Source organism: Orbicella faveolata, unplaced genomic scaffold, assembly GCF_042242905.1.
Source record: "Orbicella faveolata isolate gen_17 unplaced genomic scaffold, um_ofav_v1 contig_12, whole genome shotgun sequence".
NCBI lineage: Eukaryota > Metazoa > Cnidaria > Anthozoa > Scleractinia > Merulinidae > Orbicella > Orbicella faveolata.
This window is the reverse complement of record NW_028301539.1, coordinates 23,428,639-23,449,938: the sequence shown is the minus strand read 5'-3', so window position 1 is coordinate 23,449,938 and position 21,300 is coordinate 23,428,639. Positions and strand designations below refer to the sequence as shown.

The 21,300-nt window shown below is 37.8% G+C and overlaps 2 protein-coding genes across 2 annotated transcripts; one reads left to right on the top strand and one right to left on the bottom strand.

Moving 5' to 3' along the window:
- Window positions 1-86: 86 nt before the first annotated feature.
- LOC110041686 (mitochondrial inner membrane subdomain organizer 1-like) lies at window positions 87-5,301 on the bottom strand. Its single transcript, XM_020746994.2, has 5 exons — window positions 5,131-5,301; window positions 3,277-3,336; window positions 2,447-2,609; window positions 1,698-1,864; window positions 87-787 (listed from the first exon to the last, which is right to left on the bottom strand). Exons 1-5 carry the CDS (start codon window positions 5,221-5,223, stop codon window positions 488-490), a joined length of 783 nt encoding a protein of 260 aa, XP_020602653.1. The 5' UTR covers window positions 5,224-5,301; the 3' UTR covers window positions 87-487.
- Window positions 5,302-5,374: 73 nt separating this feature from the next.
- Window positions 5,375-21,013, top strand: LOC110041684 (cyclin-L1-like). Its single transcript, XM_020746993.2, has 12 exons — window positions 5,375-5,609; window positions 5,693-5,767; window positions 6,165-6,274; window positions 15,441-15,525; window positions 16,098-16,136; window positions 16,639-16,703; window positions 17,192-17,291; window positions 17,611-17,673; window positions 18,131-18,172; window positions 18,507-18,669; window positions 19,944-20,064; window positions 20,325-21,013. Exons 1-12 carry the CDS (start codon window positions 5,418-5,420, stop codon window positions 20,836-20,838), a joined length of 1,569 nt encoding a protein of 522 aa, XP_020602652.1. The 5' UTR covers window positions 5,375-5,417; the 3' UTR covers window positions 20,839-21,013.
- The last annotated feature ends 287 nt before the right edge of the window (window positions 21,014-21,300 follow it).

Genomic DNA, 21,300 nt, shown 5'->3' with positions numbered 1-21,300 from the left:
ACAGAAAATAGTTGTAATTGTGCTGTGGAAAACTTGGTTGACCTGAGTGCAAAGTGATAGTATTCCAAACAATATGACTCGAGAACCTCTTTTGCAATTTATTTTACTTTTACTTAAAAATGTTTGGGAGATAAGTTAATTTCTTCAGGATTTTTTTGCAGGGCGATGGGGTTAATTTTATGTATTTGATTATGCTTAAAAGAACTGCAAAATCTTTTTGTTGATTCACTTGATGAATTTCACTAAAAAATGCCTTTCAACAGTTTTATTGAGATCTAGTTGTGATAGCAAACACAAACTTTTGAACTGTCTTCTTTGAGTTTCTGAAGGAATATAACCTCAAAGCAAATAGCTTGCAAATATACTCCCTCTTAATGTTAACAATTTCAAGGGTTAAAATCTTTCATTGAGCTCTGGCACAGTGAGTTCTTTTGAATGCTCAACATTTAAATAGGCTATGGTATCACAAAATATAATTTATTGTCCTTCACTTGTCAACTTTTCCTGACTTTCTTGAAAATATGCTTCCAACAGAGAGATTTTGCACAACACTAAGTACTCCCTTCATCTTGGAAAAAGGAAGCAACACCTTATTTTGTAACCTCTCCAACAGTGATGGTCTTATCCAAATACCAACACCTTTCTTCTCAGCTTGCAATTCTGCCTTTAGAAGTCTCCTCTGTAGTTTGTGATAAAGTGGATTGTTTGTCAGAGTAGACACATGACATGTGACTGCCACACCCTGGTGTACCATTTCTTCATTTACAGATGCTGATGAAAACCAACCCTAAAAAGTTAAAGTACACAAAGAATTTCATATTGACTACACAAAAAAATATTATTTACAGTTACTTTTGTAACAGCATTTGTAGAAATAGTTGAAGACAACTTGCTTTCGAAAAACTGACTTACCAGTTAAACAACGTAACAGTAGGCCAGTTTTGTTATATTAAAATTCTACCTTGACTCCAAAGCTTCAGGGAATAAAATAAAACAAGTCACATGGTGGATAAGGGATGAATAATTACTACAATTTCTTTTATTTGATTCCCCTTAGCCTTGGAGCCAATTTTAATATATCCAAATTGGCCTATTTCAATGGCTAGACACTAATGAGTGATATTTGCCTCTTGCTCAGTTCCCTACTTTACAGGCTACATGCCCCGGGTAGGTGGGGGAGGGGGAGGGGGGAGAGAGAGGTACTCCCTTAAATGGACCATACAGGTAGTATGTACAGCCCTAAAGGGTATGATTTTGCAGCCATTTTGGTCATAAATAGGTATCGATTTTGACCATTTTGGTCATAAATTGGGTATGGTTTTTGTACTCTAGTCTTGATATGAGTATGTTTTTAAGGAGAAGCTACTTTTCCATCATTCTCGAAAAGAACAGCGACAAAAGCCCTTCATAAATTATCTTTATGGCAATTTCACATTGCTCTGAACTAGGGAACTAATTATAAGGCAGGTCTGAAACAAGGCTTTGATTTAAGGGTCAGGTTATAGGGTTTCAAATTTTTGGTCAGGTCATAAATAGGGTAATCACAGATTTGGGTCATAAATAGGGTAAGGGTTTTGGGAAGCAAGCCACACACCCCCAACCAATTTTTCTGGGAGTATCCCCCTGGGCTACATGTCACAAATAAGTATTTCCACAACTGCAATCTGACCATTTTATTTGTTGTTTTAATATAATACCTTTTTCTTGTACACCATGCAGTCCAACATACTTTCCTTGGTGATTTGTAAGGGAGTCATTTTCACTTCTGTTGATAGCACATTGTCTGAAAGCCACTTGTACCCTCCCTCTCTGAATTCTATTCCAACCAGGCTAACATCAAGAAGGCTTGATTGTGCTGGTGCATCTGAAGAAAAATATTCATAACACAAAGGAGTAAGTCTAAAAAGAAAATAACCCTTCTGAACAAAACTGGCCCTATCCGTAAAGTTGAACAAAGTCTTGGTGGATGTTAATAAACTCAGTATCCTTGATAGATCTCTTTTCAGGAGGATTGGTGACCTAATAATTAATGTGCTCAACTCTGGTTCAATAGGTCCAGGTTCAAGCCCTGGCTGGGGACATTGTGTTGTGTTCTTGGGCAAGACACTTTACTCTCACAGTGCCTCTCTCCATCCAGGTGAATATCTAGGTACGAGCAAATTAAATGCTGGGAGTAACCCTGTGATGGACTAGCATTCCATTCGGAGGAGAGTGGAAATTCTCCCACTCATTTCATGAGAATGAAACCAGAGAGAAGCATCAGGCTGATTGGCCACTGCAGACTTTGCCAGCCTACTTTGCAAAAAGCCACTGACATCAGAGTTTAAATAAACTAACTTTAAATTATTATGAATTTAAAGCAATTTTTTTAAAATTCAAGGTTTATTCTGTGGTGCACACTTCCAATCATGGTATGCCTCTAGAGCAATTTAAACAAATACTGTACCTGAGTCTGATGTAGAATATGGCTTCTTGAAGCTTCTCAGCAGTGGAATGTGATAAACACCAAGGGTGTTACCCTGCCTTATTTCCCTGATTTGGCCACGAAAGGAAATGTTCTTGGCAACAAATTCTGCTGGGACTTCAGACACTGCTCTGAACTGTCTGAACTAAATGGTAGAGCAGTCAACCTTGAGCAAATTACTCCACATCCCCAAGAATGGGGGGGGGGGGGGGGGGGGAACTCTCCATGTTGCAAAAACTTTTTTAGTGGTAGAGGCACCTTAATTTTTCATAAATTTAAGATGGCTCTGAATCTCTTTGACAAATTGTGAACACAACACAATGACTCCTGACTGGTCAGCTAACAGGTAAGCTTAACTCTATCTGGGAGGGAGGGAGTACTTCCAATGATAGTAACTATATGGGTAGGCTCCACCCATAAGGGCAGGGGTTTCACGAGTTTAAGTAGACAAAAGGGTCTACAGGGAAAACTGTCTGTTAGGAATTTAAACGGACCTCTAGATCTCAAAATTATATCTCCAACAGAGACACAAAATGAGCAATTCATCTATTAGCACTTTGGAGGGGTTACTCAAGTGAAAGTTTAGGAAAGGGATGTAGGGTGTCTACTGTAGCTATGTGAAAGGAGTAATTTACATTTCATATGAATGGTGTATGAAAGGGTTTACTTATAAGAGTTTGAAAAATGGGGCACTGGAGTAACTTTTCCAGGAAGTTATATGACATGCTAAACATCAGCCAGGTTACCGCATCTGCAAAAATATGAATCAATGTATACAACAAACCAGAGCTTGCACAATGTGAAAAGCTTACCACATAAGTTCTCCGCAAGATAAGTACAATTCCTGCTCCAGCCAAAATCCAGGATACATTCTGCAGAAAAAATATGATATTATAAAGTCGTTTAATAGTTTATAAAATCAATCAGATCAAAATATCATTACTATAATGGAAATATACATGGCATGGTATACATTGAAAATGGCAAAGAGGATCCTGTTCCTCAAATAAATACATTTTAAGCAGATCTGTGCATGTTGGAAGAGATGAAGAGTGCTGATATTTGCTGGGAGAATGCCACAGGAGTAGCCCAAGACATGGCAATCTGGTGGAACCTCGTTGAGGTCTCATTATGCCATTATGGTATAGCGGAGTTGAATCCCTCCATGCCTCTCTGGAAATTCCAGTTTAGCCTTGTACTTTTATTAATAAGTTAATTTGTTGTCCTTTGAGACAACTCATTCCCACAGAAATATTCTTAGAATTTCCAATGACCTTCCATGGAGTGGGCAAAGATGTGTTCTCAGAAACCTCATGCACAATGGCAAGATACAGTCAAACCTGTATATAAACGGCCCTGTATATAGCGGTCACCCTGTGTATAACGGTCACCGAACAACTTCCCAAAAATCGTCCCTTATATTTACTTTTAAGTTGACCTGCATATAGCGGTCACCTGTATATAATGTACGCGGTCACCCATTAGACTTCCTGAATCCACAATTTCATTATCTTTTACCTGTATATAACGGTCACGAAATTGGGTTACAATTAACAAATAATGACAAGCTTTATTCATAAGCTCGTTAAATGGCAGCCACCAAGGCAGGGGTCTCACAAAAATACAAATATTAGTACTAAACACAACTACTAATACATGTCATCACCTACGTCCGACACATGCTTGTGGCAGATAACATTAATAGTAACTGTAACAACATAACCGTACCACACTGTTTTCACTTTCATCATTAAGTTCCCTCATTGTTACACTGTACTGTACTTATCTCTCTTGAATTGAAATATAAAATGAGTGGTTTTCCACTTGTAAACGTTGTTCATTAGCTTTCAGTGGACTTTGACTGCACCTCCCTAAAAGTATACCACGGACATTTTATGGGCCTTTTTTATCGTGTTTATTGTGTTGCTGTTACTTGTTATATTATTGTCAATAAAATGTAAATTGAGTGATTATTTGCACACAAAAATGCTATTTACTGACTTCCAGGGAAGTTTAAGGAAACCTGTGTACAGTGGTCACCCTGTATATAACGGTCACCTGGCCATTTCCCAAGGGTGACCATTATATACAGGCTTGACTGTATGCAAAAAAGTATGTGGCAAAATTTCCTCCTATTTCTTCTGGTTCTCATCACCTTAGGAATCCAATGAACTCTACCTTATACCTGCCAACTTTTGTCAAGTCACAGGCATGAAAAAGATCTTTATCTTACAATTGCCAAGATTTTCAAAGAAGACCAGCCATATCCTTGGTTGTGTCCTGGTGTACCGGTACACATCGTACTCCTTTCTTTACGAACCTTTGTTTAGCTGTTGAACATTGTTGGGTCTTTTGTATCGGTTCTTGTGAACCGGTACACAAGGACAGAATCATATCCCCCTTCCTTGAGATTTCCCACCCCCTTTTATTCCAGGGTTTGGGGAGCTAGGTGGGGAGGTTTCCCACCTCCCTTTCCCCCCTCATTCAACTCCCAATTTTTGTTGGTCTCTATGGTTACAATACATGTAAATGCAGTAAACAGTCAATTACAACTATAAACAAGGCAGAAAGACTAAAACAAAACAACAATTAATAACATCATCATAATATCATGATTTGACAGAACCTAAAGGCACAGAATAAAATCTTTTCTTCTTAATTCTTACCCTGAATAATCTCAGATTGTTGTCCACAAAATTTGTAAATCTTGTCAGTATATCACTGTTGCCATCTTTCTCTTCGTCTACCATTCCTTTCATGTTATTTCTGAATCCGCCATGTTATCTTCTTCCGAGTTCTCCCGACACCTTCCCGATGATCACACGAGAGCAACGACGAAATGCTTGCTCCTAACTAGCCCCAAATAAGGTAAACGTCGAGCACGTGCTTGCCATCCGATGACATCATAAGGAGAAATGTGACGTTGAAGAAACGTTTGAAGAGAAGATCCAAAATGGCCGTCAACCCGGGGATGTCAGAGTACGGAGATGTCATAATTTCGCTAGAGAACTGTATTTTAGACGACGATCATTTAAAAAATACACCCTCGATTAAAGATGGTTTGGATAAAGAAGTAGAAATTGATCTGCGAATTGTAGGTTGCGAGTATATTCAAATGGCGGGCATCTTGCTAAAACTTCCTCAGGTAAGTACGTTTCAAATTTTGGACGTTAAAACTTGTTTTTGTTTGGAATTTTGAGCTGAGTTACTTTGCTTTGGAACCTTCAGGTAGCTATGGCTACAGCACAAGTGATATTTCAACGGTTTTACTACAGTAAGTCACTCGTTAAACACGATGGTGAGGTAAGGAACATTTTCGTGCACGTAAGGTTATGTTCTTGTAGGCTTTTAAGATATTTTCGTTTTATGATTTTAGACTTAAACTAAGCTTCCTTTCAGTATTATAACCGGATGAAAACCCACCCAACATTTTGCGTTGCACTTAAATCTAGTTCTTTTCCAAAATCATCTCAAACTTTGTCCAGCTTTTAAATTTCTAAACACTGATGAAGGCAAAATTCTACATGCACGTGTTTCAAAGATTTTAGCTCTATTCCAGCCCTAAATATTTCCTAATGTTACCCACAAATATTTGTTGTATAATAAGGCTTTCTGTTATTTTGTGTTAATTCTCTAACTCATTACTTTACTGCGGGAATATCCATGCCGAACCTACCTTCTTCCAAAATTTGTATTGCAGATTTACTCTATGGCAAGTATCTTTCTCGCCGCAAAAATCGAAGAAAGCCCAAGAAGAATTCGAGATGTGATTAATGTCTTTCATCATATAAAGCAGAGAAGGAATGGCAGGTAAATATCTGTATTCATGTTTGTAGTGAAAAGCGAAAGAGAGAATTTTTGTCCAAAATTAAATCAGAACAATTTTTAATAATTTTTCGATTAATCTATTTATTGAAAAAAAAAAGCCGGTTGTTGATCTGTTTGGTTTAACTTTAAAATATGAAGATATGGCTTCAAAATTTCTGAGGTTCTTACCGATACAAACATTTTATAAGTTTTGAAGTTCTGCCTTGTTGAATGGAAAGAAAATAATGTCTGCAGTACATACTACACAAACCATTCAACTAAAGAACATTTACATGTATGTTGTCATTGGGGGTGGGGGAGATGTTTGTGATGCCAAATAATATAAGTAATGGGCAAGAATATTCTTGAAGCACTGGCTGGTCATTGTTGTTCAGCAATCTTGAAAGTGTGTAAATTTTGCTTTTGGGAAAATGTGTCAAAACATGTCGGAAAGCAACAGTATCTCCGTGGTACCATTTCACTTTTCCTTGTGAAATTGGTTGGTTTTTAAAAACCAAATTTGCTAACAGATATGTTGTTGTATATGCCAATCACATTAGTGGCGGTAAATCTATGTCAGAGAATTTTGAATCTGCCAGTACATGTAGTATAATTTTTGCAAGAAACATGCTTAAAATAATTGTAGGCAAATCAGTTGGTGTGAATTTACAAGTAAGATTGTTTATTATATGTAATGCAGATCAGTTGAGAGAGAGTAACTTAGAGTGCTTCGTCTTACTCTCAAACATGCAGGAAATATTTGACTAACAGTCATGCACAGACAAAAAGTTAGATCTTGCACTTAGAAGTTAAGTTTGTACTTAAAGACCTTTAAGAGTGTTTGAATTTTGGTTGGCCCAACTGTTATGAACTATGGTAGTTCAGTTATGTTGGTTATATCTTTCTTAGCTTGAGAATATTATGGTTCAAATATTGTCTTAATACATGCATTTGTGTAATTATAAAAAGAAGGCAAGTCTTGTAATTTGTGTAGTGTAACCATGGCAATATAAGAAGGGTCACCTTGGATTGTTGAAAACCAAGCAGCAAATTAAACATAGGAAGCTTGAAAACTTAGTGGCTATCTATGCTGCAACATGTAATTGCAAAAGAATGGTCTTAAGATGTTAATTTGAAATGTAAATTGTCATGTACCATGGTGTTTAAGTTATGGTTTAATGTGGTTAGAGAGATTAAGCCAACATCATTGTTACACTAGAATTTACTTCCTATTAAATTATTTCTTATCCAGGTTAAAGTAGTAGCATTACTGCATTTAATTGACTTGATTTTTTTCTCTCTTTCTCCGTGCTGTCAATGCTAACTCCAGCAGCCTCCTACCACTTCAACACCCAACGCACCAACCCTCCGTGTTGCTCAAAACCAGCTCCGATGGGTCTGGTGTTACCATGGCAACATTGGACTGAAGTGGTGCTTCTCGTATTGGTCAACGGTCTCCGTTAACTGAAGGCAAGCAGGGCATATGTAAAAGTATCTAACACTGATTTTGTCTCATTGTTATAACACTTTCCAAGTTTGGTGATATTGCAATTTTTAAAATTTCAGGTAATAAAACAGTTTGACTGTGTATGAGATAGTTCACAGAAATGCTCCAGTGTATACACTAGTTTATGGAAAGTTAAAGTGTGTTACTTGCTTTGTTGGTTTTTATCAATGTTTTTCTCTATTTATAAAAGGTTAAAACTCATCTTAATCATTCACTAGGATAAAACAACTTGTTATTGTTTCATTTCGAAATTTGTGTTTAAAATTACTGTGATAAATCCAGATTTTTCTAGGAGTAAATGTTGTTAAATATTGTGTATGTTAAAAAGCTGCAGTAAATTCCAGATGGAAGCAAAACTACACATTTTTTCAAGAACAATCTGTCGCTCTGTTGCATCAAATGTTAGAGTAGTTCTGTGCAGAACTGTATTGTAGAAGTTATTACTGTTCTCAGAGTAGTTGCACAAAGACAAGCTTGTGAAGTACTGGGCGATCTGGTTTATAACGTCCTTGGTGTGGTGATTCATATGACAAGAATGCACAAAGTACTTTCTTTGGGAAAACTTCCAAGCAAGAAAGCATGCATTGTGTGCACAGCTCTGATCTTTGAACTTGGGATGTCAAGCTTGTAGTCACAATGTGAATGGTTTTGAAGAATTTATCTGCCAAAAGACTTAAATGTCTGCTTGTTAGACTGAGGTAAGGTGGTGTTGATATTTTGTCATGGTAGTATAGCTAACTAGGCATTGCTGAAAATGTGAACAATGCAGTTTCCAGAAGAGTTTAAATTGAATCTAGGTGATTCTGCAGGGATGCAGCTAAGGGGTGGCTGGGAGCTTATTTCATGGGCTGAAAAAGAACTTGAAGGCAGTTGAAATTTGACATGAAAATAAAGACTTTGGGAGCTCTGGAGATGTGTATGCCAGAAAAGCAAGCTGGGAATGTTATGAGCTGGTGTTTTTGTAGCTACATCCCTGGATTCTAAATATAATACAACTGTTTTTCTTGGCATATCCGCTAGCTTTTTAGAGGCGTAAGATACATGTAAAAATATTGGATTCCCAAGGCCTGCTTTTGAGTGTAGTTAACAAGCTTGGCTTACTTGGTGCAACATTCTTGCATCCCGAGAATGTTTTTTTTCCCATTAATTCTTGGATAATCAACAAGGTTATTTTTAGCTGTACTAATAATCCTTATGATCATTTTTTTTATGATACTAACTATTATCCAATTGAACTTGGTGTGTACATTCAAAATAATGAAGAAGTACAAATGGTTGGTCTTTGCTCTTGTCCTATCAGCACAGTCAGAAACAAAAGTAATTTCTGGTAGAAAAACAAAGTATTTTTCACCTCTAGGTTTTTTAGTTAATAGTATTGTGGGAGAGCTACATGCATGTGTACCCGTAACAAAGCAATCAGTTTGTAGAAAAACTGTTGTGCTGTGTTGGTTGTCACATGGAACACTTAACCAATTATCGACTTAAAGTTGATAAAGGTGAGTTAATTGCTGTACATAATGAATTTGAAGGCTGTCATTTTGAGTGTTGGTACACTCTACAGGCTTGCTAAGCTGCAGCAAAACCCTATGGTTGGTGGCAGCACAAAGGTCACTAACCATACAGTAAGGTATATATACTATAAAGGAAGTGCTACGGATTCCACTAAGATTGTAAAGAGTGGCATAGGATGTCAACAGGATATCACATGATAAAACTGCAAACATGATGCCCTAGGCATCGCACAAGGTAGTCATTACATGATGCAAGGAAACAGTGTGGAAATGAGAGCGTAGGATCAAGCTCCGAAAGGAGAATGATGGAGCACAGGACATGTGGAAGAGTTCGCTAAATCTGTGCTTGTAAGAGTGGAGATGTATGTGTGATTGATTGTTCTGTATTTCATTTACTGGAAGTTTAGTTTTAATTACCAAATTGACCATAAAAAAGTGAGTATACCAGCCCTGGAAAAATATTTTTCAGCCTTTGTAGATAGTTTTTTCCTGTTGAAGTCCATGATATGAACATAAACTCATTGTCAATGGATGAGCTTGGGGAAGGTGTCTCATGAATGGTAGAGCCAGAAGCGATTTAAGTAGAGCACACAGATACCCATGGCAACAGTGAGAACAACAACCACCAGGCCCTGACAAGAATCAGAGGAGATACTTGCCAATTTAACACATATAAACCAACAATAGGATTATGAGGAGTGAGAACTAAAGGCACACCTCAAGCTTGTTTGAAAGTTAAACCCAGACTTCACAGCTGGAGCACAAAACACGCAAAGCCCTTCAAAACCCCATTTCCAACCCCAAGTGCAGGGAGCTTCCATGGAGTGCTGCTTACAACCATTCACTTGACTCTGCCCTGGGTCTAAATACATTCAGCCAGATGTTAAATTAGTTCACCCAGGTATGCCCAAGTATGAAAATAAAAGTTCATAATCACAAAATAGACCAATGGTTTTATTTTTGATCACAACCTCTATACACGTGTTCTGTTTTGGAAATCAGTCTCAATTGACAGACTGTATTGACAAGTGACTAGCCCCTCAGGATTCTACTTCACTGCTCCTGACTCAACACAATTTCTGTTAGAGCACCATGATGTGCCCTCTCCTTTCAAAGTCAATAGGGAAAATCACAAATTGAGGAACCTCCCTTTTAATAGTGATCTTTATGTTCACAAAATAGCCATTTTTGTAAAATCTTTTGCGGGGGGGGGGGGGGGGGGGGGGAGATGTTACACCTTGAAAATTGAAGCTCCATAAAGACAAGTTTGTTCAAATAAAATCCCTGGCTTTCTCACCAAGGCTATGCTGATGTAGACATAGCCACAAACACATTGAAAGTTTTAGTTTTCCTCTTGATTATCATGATCGCTCTTGCCATCATCAGTCGTGTGCATGTCTATTTTCCACTAGTCATGAAGCATAGTCTTTCATTCTGGTCTGTTTCTGGATAGCTGTACTGCCACTGGTGACCTAATGTGCTCTCTCTTGTTTAGTGTTATTTTGCTTTCATGTCTACAATGTGCTTCTTATCATGCTAGTAAAATTTTATCTATTTTGGAGGTTACCGCATTCCAATAATAAACCCTTTTGCACTTCAAATGCCATCAAAGTTTTCAGCAGCATCATTTTGTGGGGTCACTGAGTCCTAGAAAGGGAGAGGAGTGCTAAATATGGGAAGGAATATTGTCAGGATGTCTTTGGAAGATATTTTGCTACTGAAAAATCTTGAATAGTTCCTCTGTTCCCAACATTTTTTGTTCTCTGAATCTTCCATCTAGGCTGCTTTACTGCTAAAAACCCAAACAATCAAACATGCACAGAAAGAGTTTTCTAATTCTAAAGTAACAACACAAAATGTAGAAAAAGCATATACTGTAGTAACAAAAATCTCCACTCTGAGAAAGACTTGGGATTTAATTGTTTTTGAAGAGGGGGACTCCTGTCAGTATTTTAAAAAATGTCAAATGTAATGTTACTCCAGAATATTTTTGGGATCCCTCATAGACATCTGATAAGCACTTTACCTGAAATGCGTCCTTTCTTAACCTAACCTGGCTAAAGCTGAGCTCAGTTTGGGAGTTTTCCTTGCATTCTGTTTTCTCTAATTCACTACTTTTACTGTTGAGAAATGCAATAGAAATGAATTGGCCTTACCTGTGGAAGATAGTTCATTTTCTTCTGTAGCCTTCACGACAGAAGTGCACCTCTTCTCAAAGCAGATGAGTGAACCTCTACCTGCAATTATTTGATGCGTAAGCCATTTTGATGCGTAAGCCATTTCCGGGGGCCTCTCAGGAAAAAGGATATTCAGGGTTTGTGTGCCTCTTGATTAGCCTTGCAATTCTGGGAAAAGTGCGTTGGGTCCTCACAAATCTTGAAAATTCTTATGAGACCATCCCCGTAGCGGAAGAACTACATGTAAAACAAACAAAACTTGAACAAATGTGGCAATTTTCTTCTAGTGTCACATTCCAGTGGTAATGTTTTTAGTGGATAGAATCCTGAAAAAATTGCAGTTGTGTCATGGAATGTCCTCAAAAAAAACCTGGATTTTTTTTTTCCATAAAAAGGATGAACCTTGGATATCTTTTTATTGGTTTGTTTGCACCTTCACGAGAGGAAATTGAAATGTTACAGTGGATCCTCTCTTTACTTTGCACTGTTCTTGACAGACATCTTAAGCTTATGTGTTTAACTACAACGTGTGTGCAAGCATTATTTTAATAGTATAGAAAGAAACCAAATGGAAAGGACCCAATGGATTTATCCTAGATATATCGTACATTCTACAGAAGATGACCATTCAGAGTGAAATTTTTACCCCCTTACGATCTTATTTATATGAACTCCCAAAACTTCAGTTTATAAATGGAGACTTTGTTCATCTATATAATCCCATGGGGAGTTTAGGACTCATTGAAATATCCACAGAATGAGTGCTGCTACATATTTAAACCATTCCTTTGTAACTCTACATATGTAATTGTGGTCCCACAATAATTGTGATCCACATTTACCAGCATAACTTCTTGGAGCCAAGTCTCGGACTACATAATTAATGACATTTTTTAGAGTGCAAATGGGCATTTAGTTTAGCAGTCATGGAATATTGTGATATGTTCAACTTACACATTTTCAACATAGTAATGCAAAGTACAGATCCATGGTGTGCCTTGAGCGTCATTCAAAGCAATTGATTTGACAGTTTGGGCCACAAGGAATGAAGAAAGACAGGGCTCATGTGAACCATGTCACCACAATCATTTTCATTTATCAGGACCTCTACGAAAAATTGAATGCCAGCTAAGAACCAACACAGGAGTGTAGAGAGAGTGACATTTTTCCTTGTCATTGAGACTCTGGATTGTTTAGTGCAAACAAAAGCAGTGAGCAGCTATTTTAATAAATTGCCAACTATGGCATTACTACGGCATGATGTGCACATGATATGCGCATAAAGACATCATATTGGACACAATTTGTGCATAATGCATGTGAAGTGACAAATACTTAACAGCAAACACGTTGAGCATCACACTCGAAGTCCAGTTTGTAAATTCATGATGTTAGCAGTCTGGCCTTCTATCGCAGAAGGATTCCCAACCACACGTACGTTCACATTTATACAATAGGACTGGACCAATACTTGTGAAAACATAGTTTGTGGAAAGTCTGACGAGGCATTTCGTCTCGGCCAAAAACTCTTCAGAGACCTTTCAAAATTTAACGGCAAATGTGTGTTGCAAAATATATGCATCATCATCAGTCCTTATTTGTGCCATGGGACACATAAGGCCTTAACAATATAAAATAAAAATAAATGCAGGTGCATATGAATACTTACATACATTTTTTTCAACATGTGTTCGTAGTCTTACATGCACAGTTGCTCATTTTCTTCAGGTGAACGCTTTTATTTTTATAAATCAATGGAAGTGCGTAAAATGTTCTCTACTTTTGAAATGGATGAACTGACAAAAGAGAATTAACAGCTGAAGCTGATTTCCAACATGGTTATCCAGAGGCAAAACTTTCAAGCATAGGCACTGTGTACAATACAAACAGTTGCATCCTTTGTTCTGCATTACTCCAAAGATATGCTGCTGGAACACAAGCTAGAGCCATGTTTCCGCAGCTTTTTCCTGTTCTCCCAAACTGTTGCAAGTGTTTATAACCCAATTGAAATGAAGAAAATGTTTCCTATTTCTTTTAGAAAACACAGGAAAGAATAGGACAGGAATTTGTGCAAACATTACCATACCAACCTGAGTTAGTTAACCATTTCCATCAAATTAAAGTAAATCACGCTTTCTCACAGGATTTTACCCCATTCTCTTGATGTTTGGTCTTTGTTTTGATATTCTGACAGCAGTGAACCTCAATTATTATTTGGCTCCTACCTTACTGTAGTTAATGTCATGCTTTAAGTGTACCATGTTTCAATAATTCTCGTGTGTCCGTACAGAAGGCTGCTTTGTGCAATGCTGGCAAGATCATTATTGCAGGGTTATTATTTTTGTGACATTTACAAATTTTATCATGGTCTTTCAAAAACAGTGCGTACAAAAAGAGGTACTCACTTAAATTTTCAGGAAAATTCTGCAATTTCAGTCTAATTTGAGTTAAAGAATTTACACCTTACTTAAGACTTTCCCTAGAATTTCTTCCCAAGTGACTGCTGTGTATTCAGATACAAGAGAAAGCATGAAATGTTTACTGATGCCATGCTCTGCTGGAGGAATAATACTATTCAGCTGCTCTTTGCTTAATGGCTCTTTCTGGCAGGCTTTACTTTAGAATCCTGAGTGTGTCTAAAAATGTAGGATACTTTCTTGTGGAGTTTAGATCTTTAGATCCATCCAGTTTCTTACCAGTGAATGGCTCTCGATACCTGGAAGGTGCCTGTTGTTACCAAGCTGAGTGATTATCTGACTAGTCTGCTGAAATTGAAGGCTTATAGGTTAACTGGTTTGAGATAAAATGATTTTAGGTGTCACAAGATGTCACTGTTGTTCATGGAAATATCTTGACTGTTTGGTTGTTCTAGATTATTAACAACCAGTGGTAGTTGTCAGGAAACCTGTTATAAATACAACAGGTTGGGAGATTATATAGCTGCTGGTGATTATTATTTTTATAGACATGTGATGTAAAGGGTTTTATTTAAACATAAATGAGCTTTCTTTGTCATCTTCAATCTGAGTAGAATGGAGAAACTTGTTGTGCAAACATGAAGTGTGCCCATCCTTCCCCCTGCAAGACAAAGATAATGCTCTTGTGTTGTTTTAACCCTTTGTTTATGTGTGCTACACTCAATTCTAATGCTTAAGTAGCTCTTAAAGTAGACAGAACACTTCATGTTCAGAAAGCTAGATACAAGCACTTACCTGGTTAAGTTGTACTCAAAAGCAGTATGGCAAGGCCACACTGCTTGGATGCGTTTGTTTGGTAAAAGTGAAGTTTATAAAGTATCTCAATCTGGTTTATTCATGGGAAGACTCGTTTTACTGTGGAGTTGGCAATTTTTCTCAGAGTAACTCAGAATCCAAAAAAAGTTCCACCTAGCTTTCTATAGAAGCACAACATCAAGCTTGCATTGTGCAGAGTGTATACTGTAAAGAATGTTATCAGATGACTATCATCTTGAAAGAAGGAGTGACTGTTAACGTATAGCAAATTTGTTATAGATATTGAGTAATAATTTTGCTACCACTACACATAATAGTTTGTTTGAAACATTTATTTATTTATTTGTTCAGCACAGAAATCTATACCATGGTCAAAAGTTGAAAAATCAAAATCCCAAGGGAAAAAAAAACCAAATACTTAAAAGGTTAAAAGTATGTTAACTATAAAAAATTTTAAAAAAGCAGTTCATTTCAGTATTGACACTGCAGTTAAATAGTTGAAATGAAACAGTAAAATAATACAAACAATTTAATGGACAGTGTTTACTAGACTGGAGCATTTTTGTTGAACTTTCTCATACTGCTTGCTAACGGTGCTTACTACTGACTTTGTGGTCAGCTGGTTCTGTAAGAGATGTGAGGCTGTCTGGAGCTAGCAAGACAACACAGCTGTGTCAGAACTCAAGAATTCAGTAAGACCCTTAAGGTTGAAATGTCATGTTGCATATGATGTTTTTTCAGGACCATTCAGCCCATGGAATACATGGGTAATAGCTACTTTTCCCTGAAAAACCAAGTCATCAAGGCTGAAAGAAGGATATTGAAGGTCAGTTAATACAATTAGCTTATGAGCTCCAGACTTCTATCATGTTATATCCTCTTCACAGACACTTTGAAAATGCAAAGAAGTTGCTGCTAGTTTGTTAACAAGCTCACGCTGTTGCACTACTCTCTATCTGCAACGGAAAAGATAGTGAGCAGTGCAGCCAATCAGAGAATGGCATTCATGGTAGAACACTGGTAGATTTATACTAAATGAAGAGAGATCTACACCTTTGAAGTTTTGATTGTTTCAGAAGGTAGTCCAACAAATCCTGGCCATTTTCCTGCATGACATGGTAATGGTTTTTGTGTACAAAAGAGAATTAGGTGTGGCAAAAGGTTTTTCAAACTGTAAAAAAGATCTAGTCAAAACTAATCAATGTTGTGAAGTATCATCTATTATCATTATCAGTGCTACTTGCTGATTGGCTCCTGTTGGCAGTGGACTGTTCTTTAGTGTTGGAATTTCTATTATTTACTCTTGTTTGAATCTTTTGAAATCCTGCTGAAACTCTTAGATCACAATCTCTCAACTCTGTTATTTAGTGTTCATTATTGGCTGTTTTTGCCTTTCAGGAACTTGGCTTTTGTGTTCATGTAAAGCACCCTCACAAGGTACACACAAAAAATTATCTCTCTAGCAGTGATATCAATTTCTATTGACCACAGAGATAGAAGTATTGTTTCATGTATCTATTTTATTATTTTATGTTATTTACTTTTTGGTTTGTCTCTTGTAGTAGTAGGCTGTGAGTGTGATTTTTTTCATTTCTCTCTGGCAAAATTTAAGCAAAAAGTGTATGACAGAATAGGATATGGAATTCATGAGGAACATGTGATTTAATTATGAAAATTTAAAACAAATTAGATATTGTAAATGAGAAAATTAGGTGTAATTCTAATCTGTATTGTTACCTCATTATTGAATACAATCAACTTTGAATGCAGTTTCAACTATGGCATTCTAATCTCTGATTAGGATTAATTTGTGTGGAAATGCATGTAACTGGGCCCATATCTTTCTTACCGGTAATTGTATGTAAATAAACTTTTCTTTTTTGCAGTTTCTTTTTGTTAGCATCTTGCTGTAACTTGCTTTGTTTTCATTTGTTTTTAGGTCATTATAATGTATCTTCAGATTCTTGATAGTCAAACAAACACACCACTAGCCCAGAAGGCCTGGTATGTACCAATGTTACTTTGTTTACCCTAAAGAGGTGCCTACACAAGAATCATTAAGGGCATAGTTTGTAGGTACTTTTTTGAAAGTGAGAAATGTAAATTACCACTTCAAGGAAGCCGTATTATATTTTGTCTATTTATGGAATCAGCACTAAGTTGTGTATTATCAGCAAATTATTTAAGCATCTTGAAAGATAAGTTTTCGTTTAGAGATACTTGTGCCAAAATGGAGGTGTTATCAATATTTAAGCTCAAATAATTTCCCAAAAATGAAAATGATTTGTACTTGCCTAACACTTTTTACATTTGCATGGGCTAGTGGGCTAAAGCTGATTTCCAACACTACCTAAACGGCTATAATGATATTGGATTATGTTACAAGAAGGGATGCTAAACTCTTTTGAATGTCCAACTTTCTTGGTTTTTTTGTTTTGTTTTGGTTTTTTGCCATGACTACTATGAAATTAACTTCTGTTATTTTATTTCAGGAATTACATGAATGACAGTTTTAGAACAAATATTTTTGTAAGGTACCCTCCTGAAACCATTGGCTGTGCTTGTATTTTTCTCTCTGCGAGGCAACTTGGGGTATGTACTTATAAGTTGACTCCTGAAATTGATGTGTGATTATCTTGGTTGACTCCCTATTTCTGGCTGCTATAGGTGAAACAATCCTCAACCACAGTTGAACCTGGCTATCTCGAACTTGGTTATCTCATTATTATCTTGGTCATCTTATCATTATCTCAAAACTCCGTGCTCTCTCAAACTTGTATCATTTTGTGATCACTTTCCCTTTCTTTTTCATCAGTCATGTACCATAGGTATCTCAAACAGCCTTTTTTTCGTTTTCTTTTGATACTTTCCTGAAATATGGTTGTAAATAAAGATGCTTGTTTTTTTGTAGATTAGTTTACCAACCAGACCACCCTGGTGGGAGCTGTTTGGTGCTAAATTGGAAGATCTCGAGGTACAGTGTATGTTTCTTGTTGTTGTTGTCATTGTTGTTTTAGATCTGTAAAGTCAACTACTCGACAAGTACTGTAAGAATGTTAATGATTAACTTGATTGTTTGTATGGCAAAATCTCTGTTTGCCTCAAATAACTGAGTAGGCACAAGGGAAACTATTTGCTCAGATTTTAGTATTAGTTATTTGTAACAATCAAGTTATGGGTAACAGTTCATCAAGAAATCATAGCACTTCTCTTGTTTGTTACCATGACATCATGGAATGTAGGGATTTGTCTTAAGGGGGCGAAGGTGGGGGGAGGTGAGGAGGGGGCAAGTGCAGGCTTATTTTCCCAAACAGCAGTTGGTAATCAAGCCTAATTTGCCTGTAGGCAGAGTTAAGAGGCCTATAGTTTGTACAGCATCCTCTTTTGTTCCCAACAACTTGGTTTGACACGGTGTTTCTTTGTTTTTGCAGGAAATTAGTCTGACACTTTTGAGTTTATATATGAGACCAAAGGTAATGTTGTTTAAGCATTGGCTGGTAATCACAGTGAAGTTTATTGTTTTAAATTGTGTTTGCTATAATAATAATAATTATTAAAAGTGGGAAATTCTTTATCACTTCCAGAGGGACGTTCGACCTCCCTTTCACCATAAGAAATCTGACAGTCAGTGTTCATCTATCTTCCCAAAATAACTTTGACTTAAGTGTAGGCGAAACGACTTAGATCGTGTGGGTGAATTGACCTTAATGTAGGTGAAACAACTTCGATCATGTAGGCGAAACAACTTCGATGTAGGCGAATCGACTTGTAGGCAAAACGACCGACATTCGTTATGCTTTGTCACAGGCTAACTTGGATACCCTTCAGAAGGCTGTCAGTGAAATCCGCAATGAACTGGCTCAGAAGAAGAGTGAGCATCAAGCAGATGGAGCCCAAGCGGCCAACAACTCGACTCCTAACTTGTCCCCTGTTGGAGGGACAGCAGCAGCTAGAGATGACGCCAGGCAAGGTAAAGACAGACTGGAATTTTTCTTAGTTAATGTGGCTTTGTTTTGTTCTTGGGTCTGGTGTGTTGTAGTCTCCTCCGCAGCCGTTTTTTGGGATGTCACGCAACGCTCCCCCAAAGAAACGAGCGTTGCGTGACATCCCAAAAAACGGTTGCAGAGGAGACTAGGTGTGTTGTGGTGCCCAGCTTAATCTTGTAGAGACTCAGAGGACTGCAACAAGCTACGGCTGAAGTAACTGATGTGTTAAACTCTCCAGTTGGTCATACCGTAATTACCTCCATAGCTTTGAAAATAATAACTACTCTTCGTCGCAATTCTATCAAGAAGAGGTCGCAAAAATTCAACTTGAATTCTTAGAAAATGTCTATTTAACAATTTTACAATAAATAATTATAGAAGGCTCTGGCAAATTAGGGATGTTTTGTGCTTCTTTGATGCTGAGAAAAACTAGTCTAATGTAAAGCTATGAGGGATTGTAGGTAGGTGAACTATGCATACCGTGTAGCACTTTTATTTTGCGGGTTTTTTTCACTCCCGTCAATGTAATCCAAAATGGCTTTTAATCCACTTGTGTTATCTACATCTTACATTGGGGTAAAAAAGAGCGTGTATTTTACAGCGTTTACAGCTTTTATAGCTTGACTGGGAATGTTTTGTTGTAACCGGAAATACTTTGTTGTACGACTGGCTTGTCGTTGACTGAAATGTCTGACAAGTATGGACTGTTGTTTTACCTAAAAAAGTAATAAAAGTTAAAAATATTACATTTCCTTCGTTGGTGATGTCTCGCTGCTTGAAAAGGAAACCGCAAAAATTAGTTCCCAGGGGAAACTTCAGCCAATTCTAGCCGCAAAAATTTGTTCCCGCAAAACTCAAAAAATGGCCCATCTACAAAATAGAAGTCCCGCAAAAATTTCATGGTACACGGTAAGCCAAGTGGCCAGTCAGGCCGGTGCTTACCTCTGGTTTCTGTAGCATGAGGTGACTAGGAATATTTTTACTACCTGCTGGATGGGATGCTAGGCCTGAGTCCATTGGGGTTACCTCCCAGCATTAAGTTCGCCGTTACCCATTTATACATGAAGTGTCATGCCCAAGAACATAACACAATGTCCCCTGCCAGGGCTCGAACCCGGACCACTCGATCCAGAGGCAAGTGGACTAACCGTGAGGCCACCGCGCCTCTCCTAGGATTGCAATTAAAAGTATTCGTTTAGCATTTCAGATTTGTACTTTTTTCATATTGTTTATTTATTTACTTTATTTTGGTGCTTAGGGTCAAGGCCTTCTTCACCCAGCAGGGTGTCTCCGTCATCTGTGGCTGGGATAACGGATGGTAAAAAGAAGAAGAGTTCTTCAAAGGTAGACGAGGACAAGAGGACGAGTAATAAAGAACGGTAAATATGTGCAGCCTGTGTTTACCGCGCACATTTGAAGGCATTTATTGTGTGAATTCGTCAGTGACGCTTTGTAACTGGTTTAGACTCTGGATCTCTTGGCCTGCACCTGGCATTTTGTGTTGTGTCTCTCCCCCTCCTCTCCCTAGGCTAGTCATCTAGGCTTGGCGATAGACTGCATAATTTGGTACTAATTTCTATATTTTTTTTTTGTTGGAGTTGCTTTTTAAATCTCGCATGTTTCGCCGTTTCTTTTTTAGTCCAATCTCCCGAGCAAGCCGTCGGAGCCGATCCCCCATCATTCGCCGTTCTCGGAGCCGTTCGGGAAGCCGAACACGCAGCAGAAGTCGAAGCCGATCAAGGAGTTACAGCTTATCAATCAGCCCTGACAACAACAGTAGAAGCGAGTCGGAAAGCAGCGACGAAAGTCCAGACAAACAGAGGGGGAAGAATAAACGACGACGAAGCCCGGCCCGAGGAAGAGACGACGAAAAACGAGCGCGACCTCGGAAATACGACGGCGAGTACGTCCGAAAGAAGGCGAGATCCGATGGATTTAATAGTCATCAACGGGAAAAGATGCGTGAACGAAGTAGGTCACCTCTCTCTCAGAGCCGGAGTCGATCGCGAAGTCGAAGTCCATTGAAGAGATCGCGCGGGAAATATGAACAAGGGCGAGAAAAGAAAAAGCGAGAAGACAGGCACCGTGACCGGAATGGAGTGGACTATCGGAGCTCAAGGAATAAAGGACGCGACCATCGGCATCGGAGATAACGCGCGTATAATTTTGTATCTTGTGTACATAGACAAGCAGTGTATATAACATGTTACGAGTCTCTGGCGCACCTCAGTGTGTCTCATGTTCACATCTAGGACCAATACTTCATTAACGCTTCCTAAGAATCATGTTAGAAATCTTGTTAATTAAAAAAAAGAGATTGGACGAAAAGCACCGACACATCTTTGTATCTGTAATTATTTCCGTTTTTGATATTTTTTTGTTTCTGTGGAGAAAATTTCCTTAGTATATATGATACATGTACTTTGTCAACTACAAGGTTGTACAAAATATATATTGGAGGGGAAAGGTACAAGTCTAAAACAGAAATGAGGGGAGAACGGAATTCCCATTCTACGAATACAACTCTTAAGGAACATACGTACTTCAATGTTTTTGATACCCTTGAGTGTGCGCTGTAACATGATTTTAAGAAAAATCTTACTCCGGAATCTTCT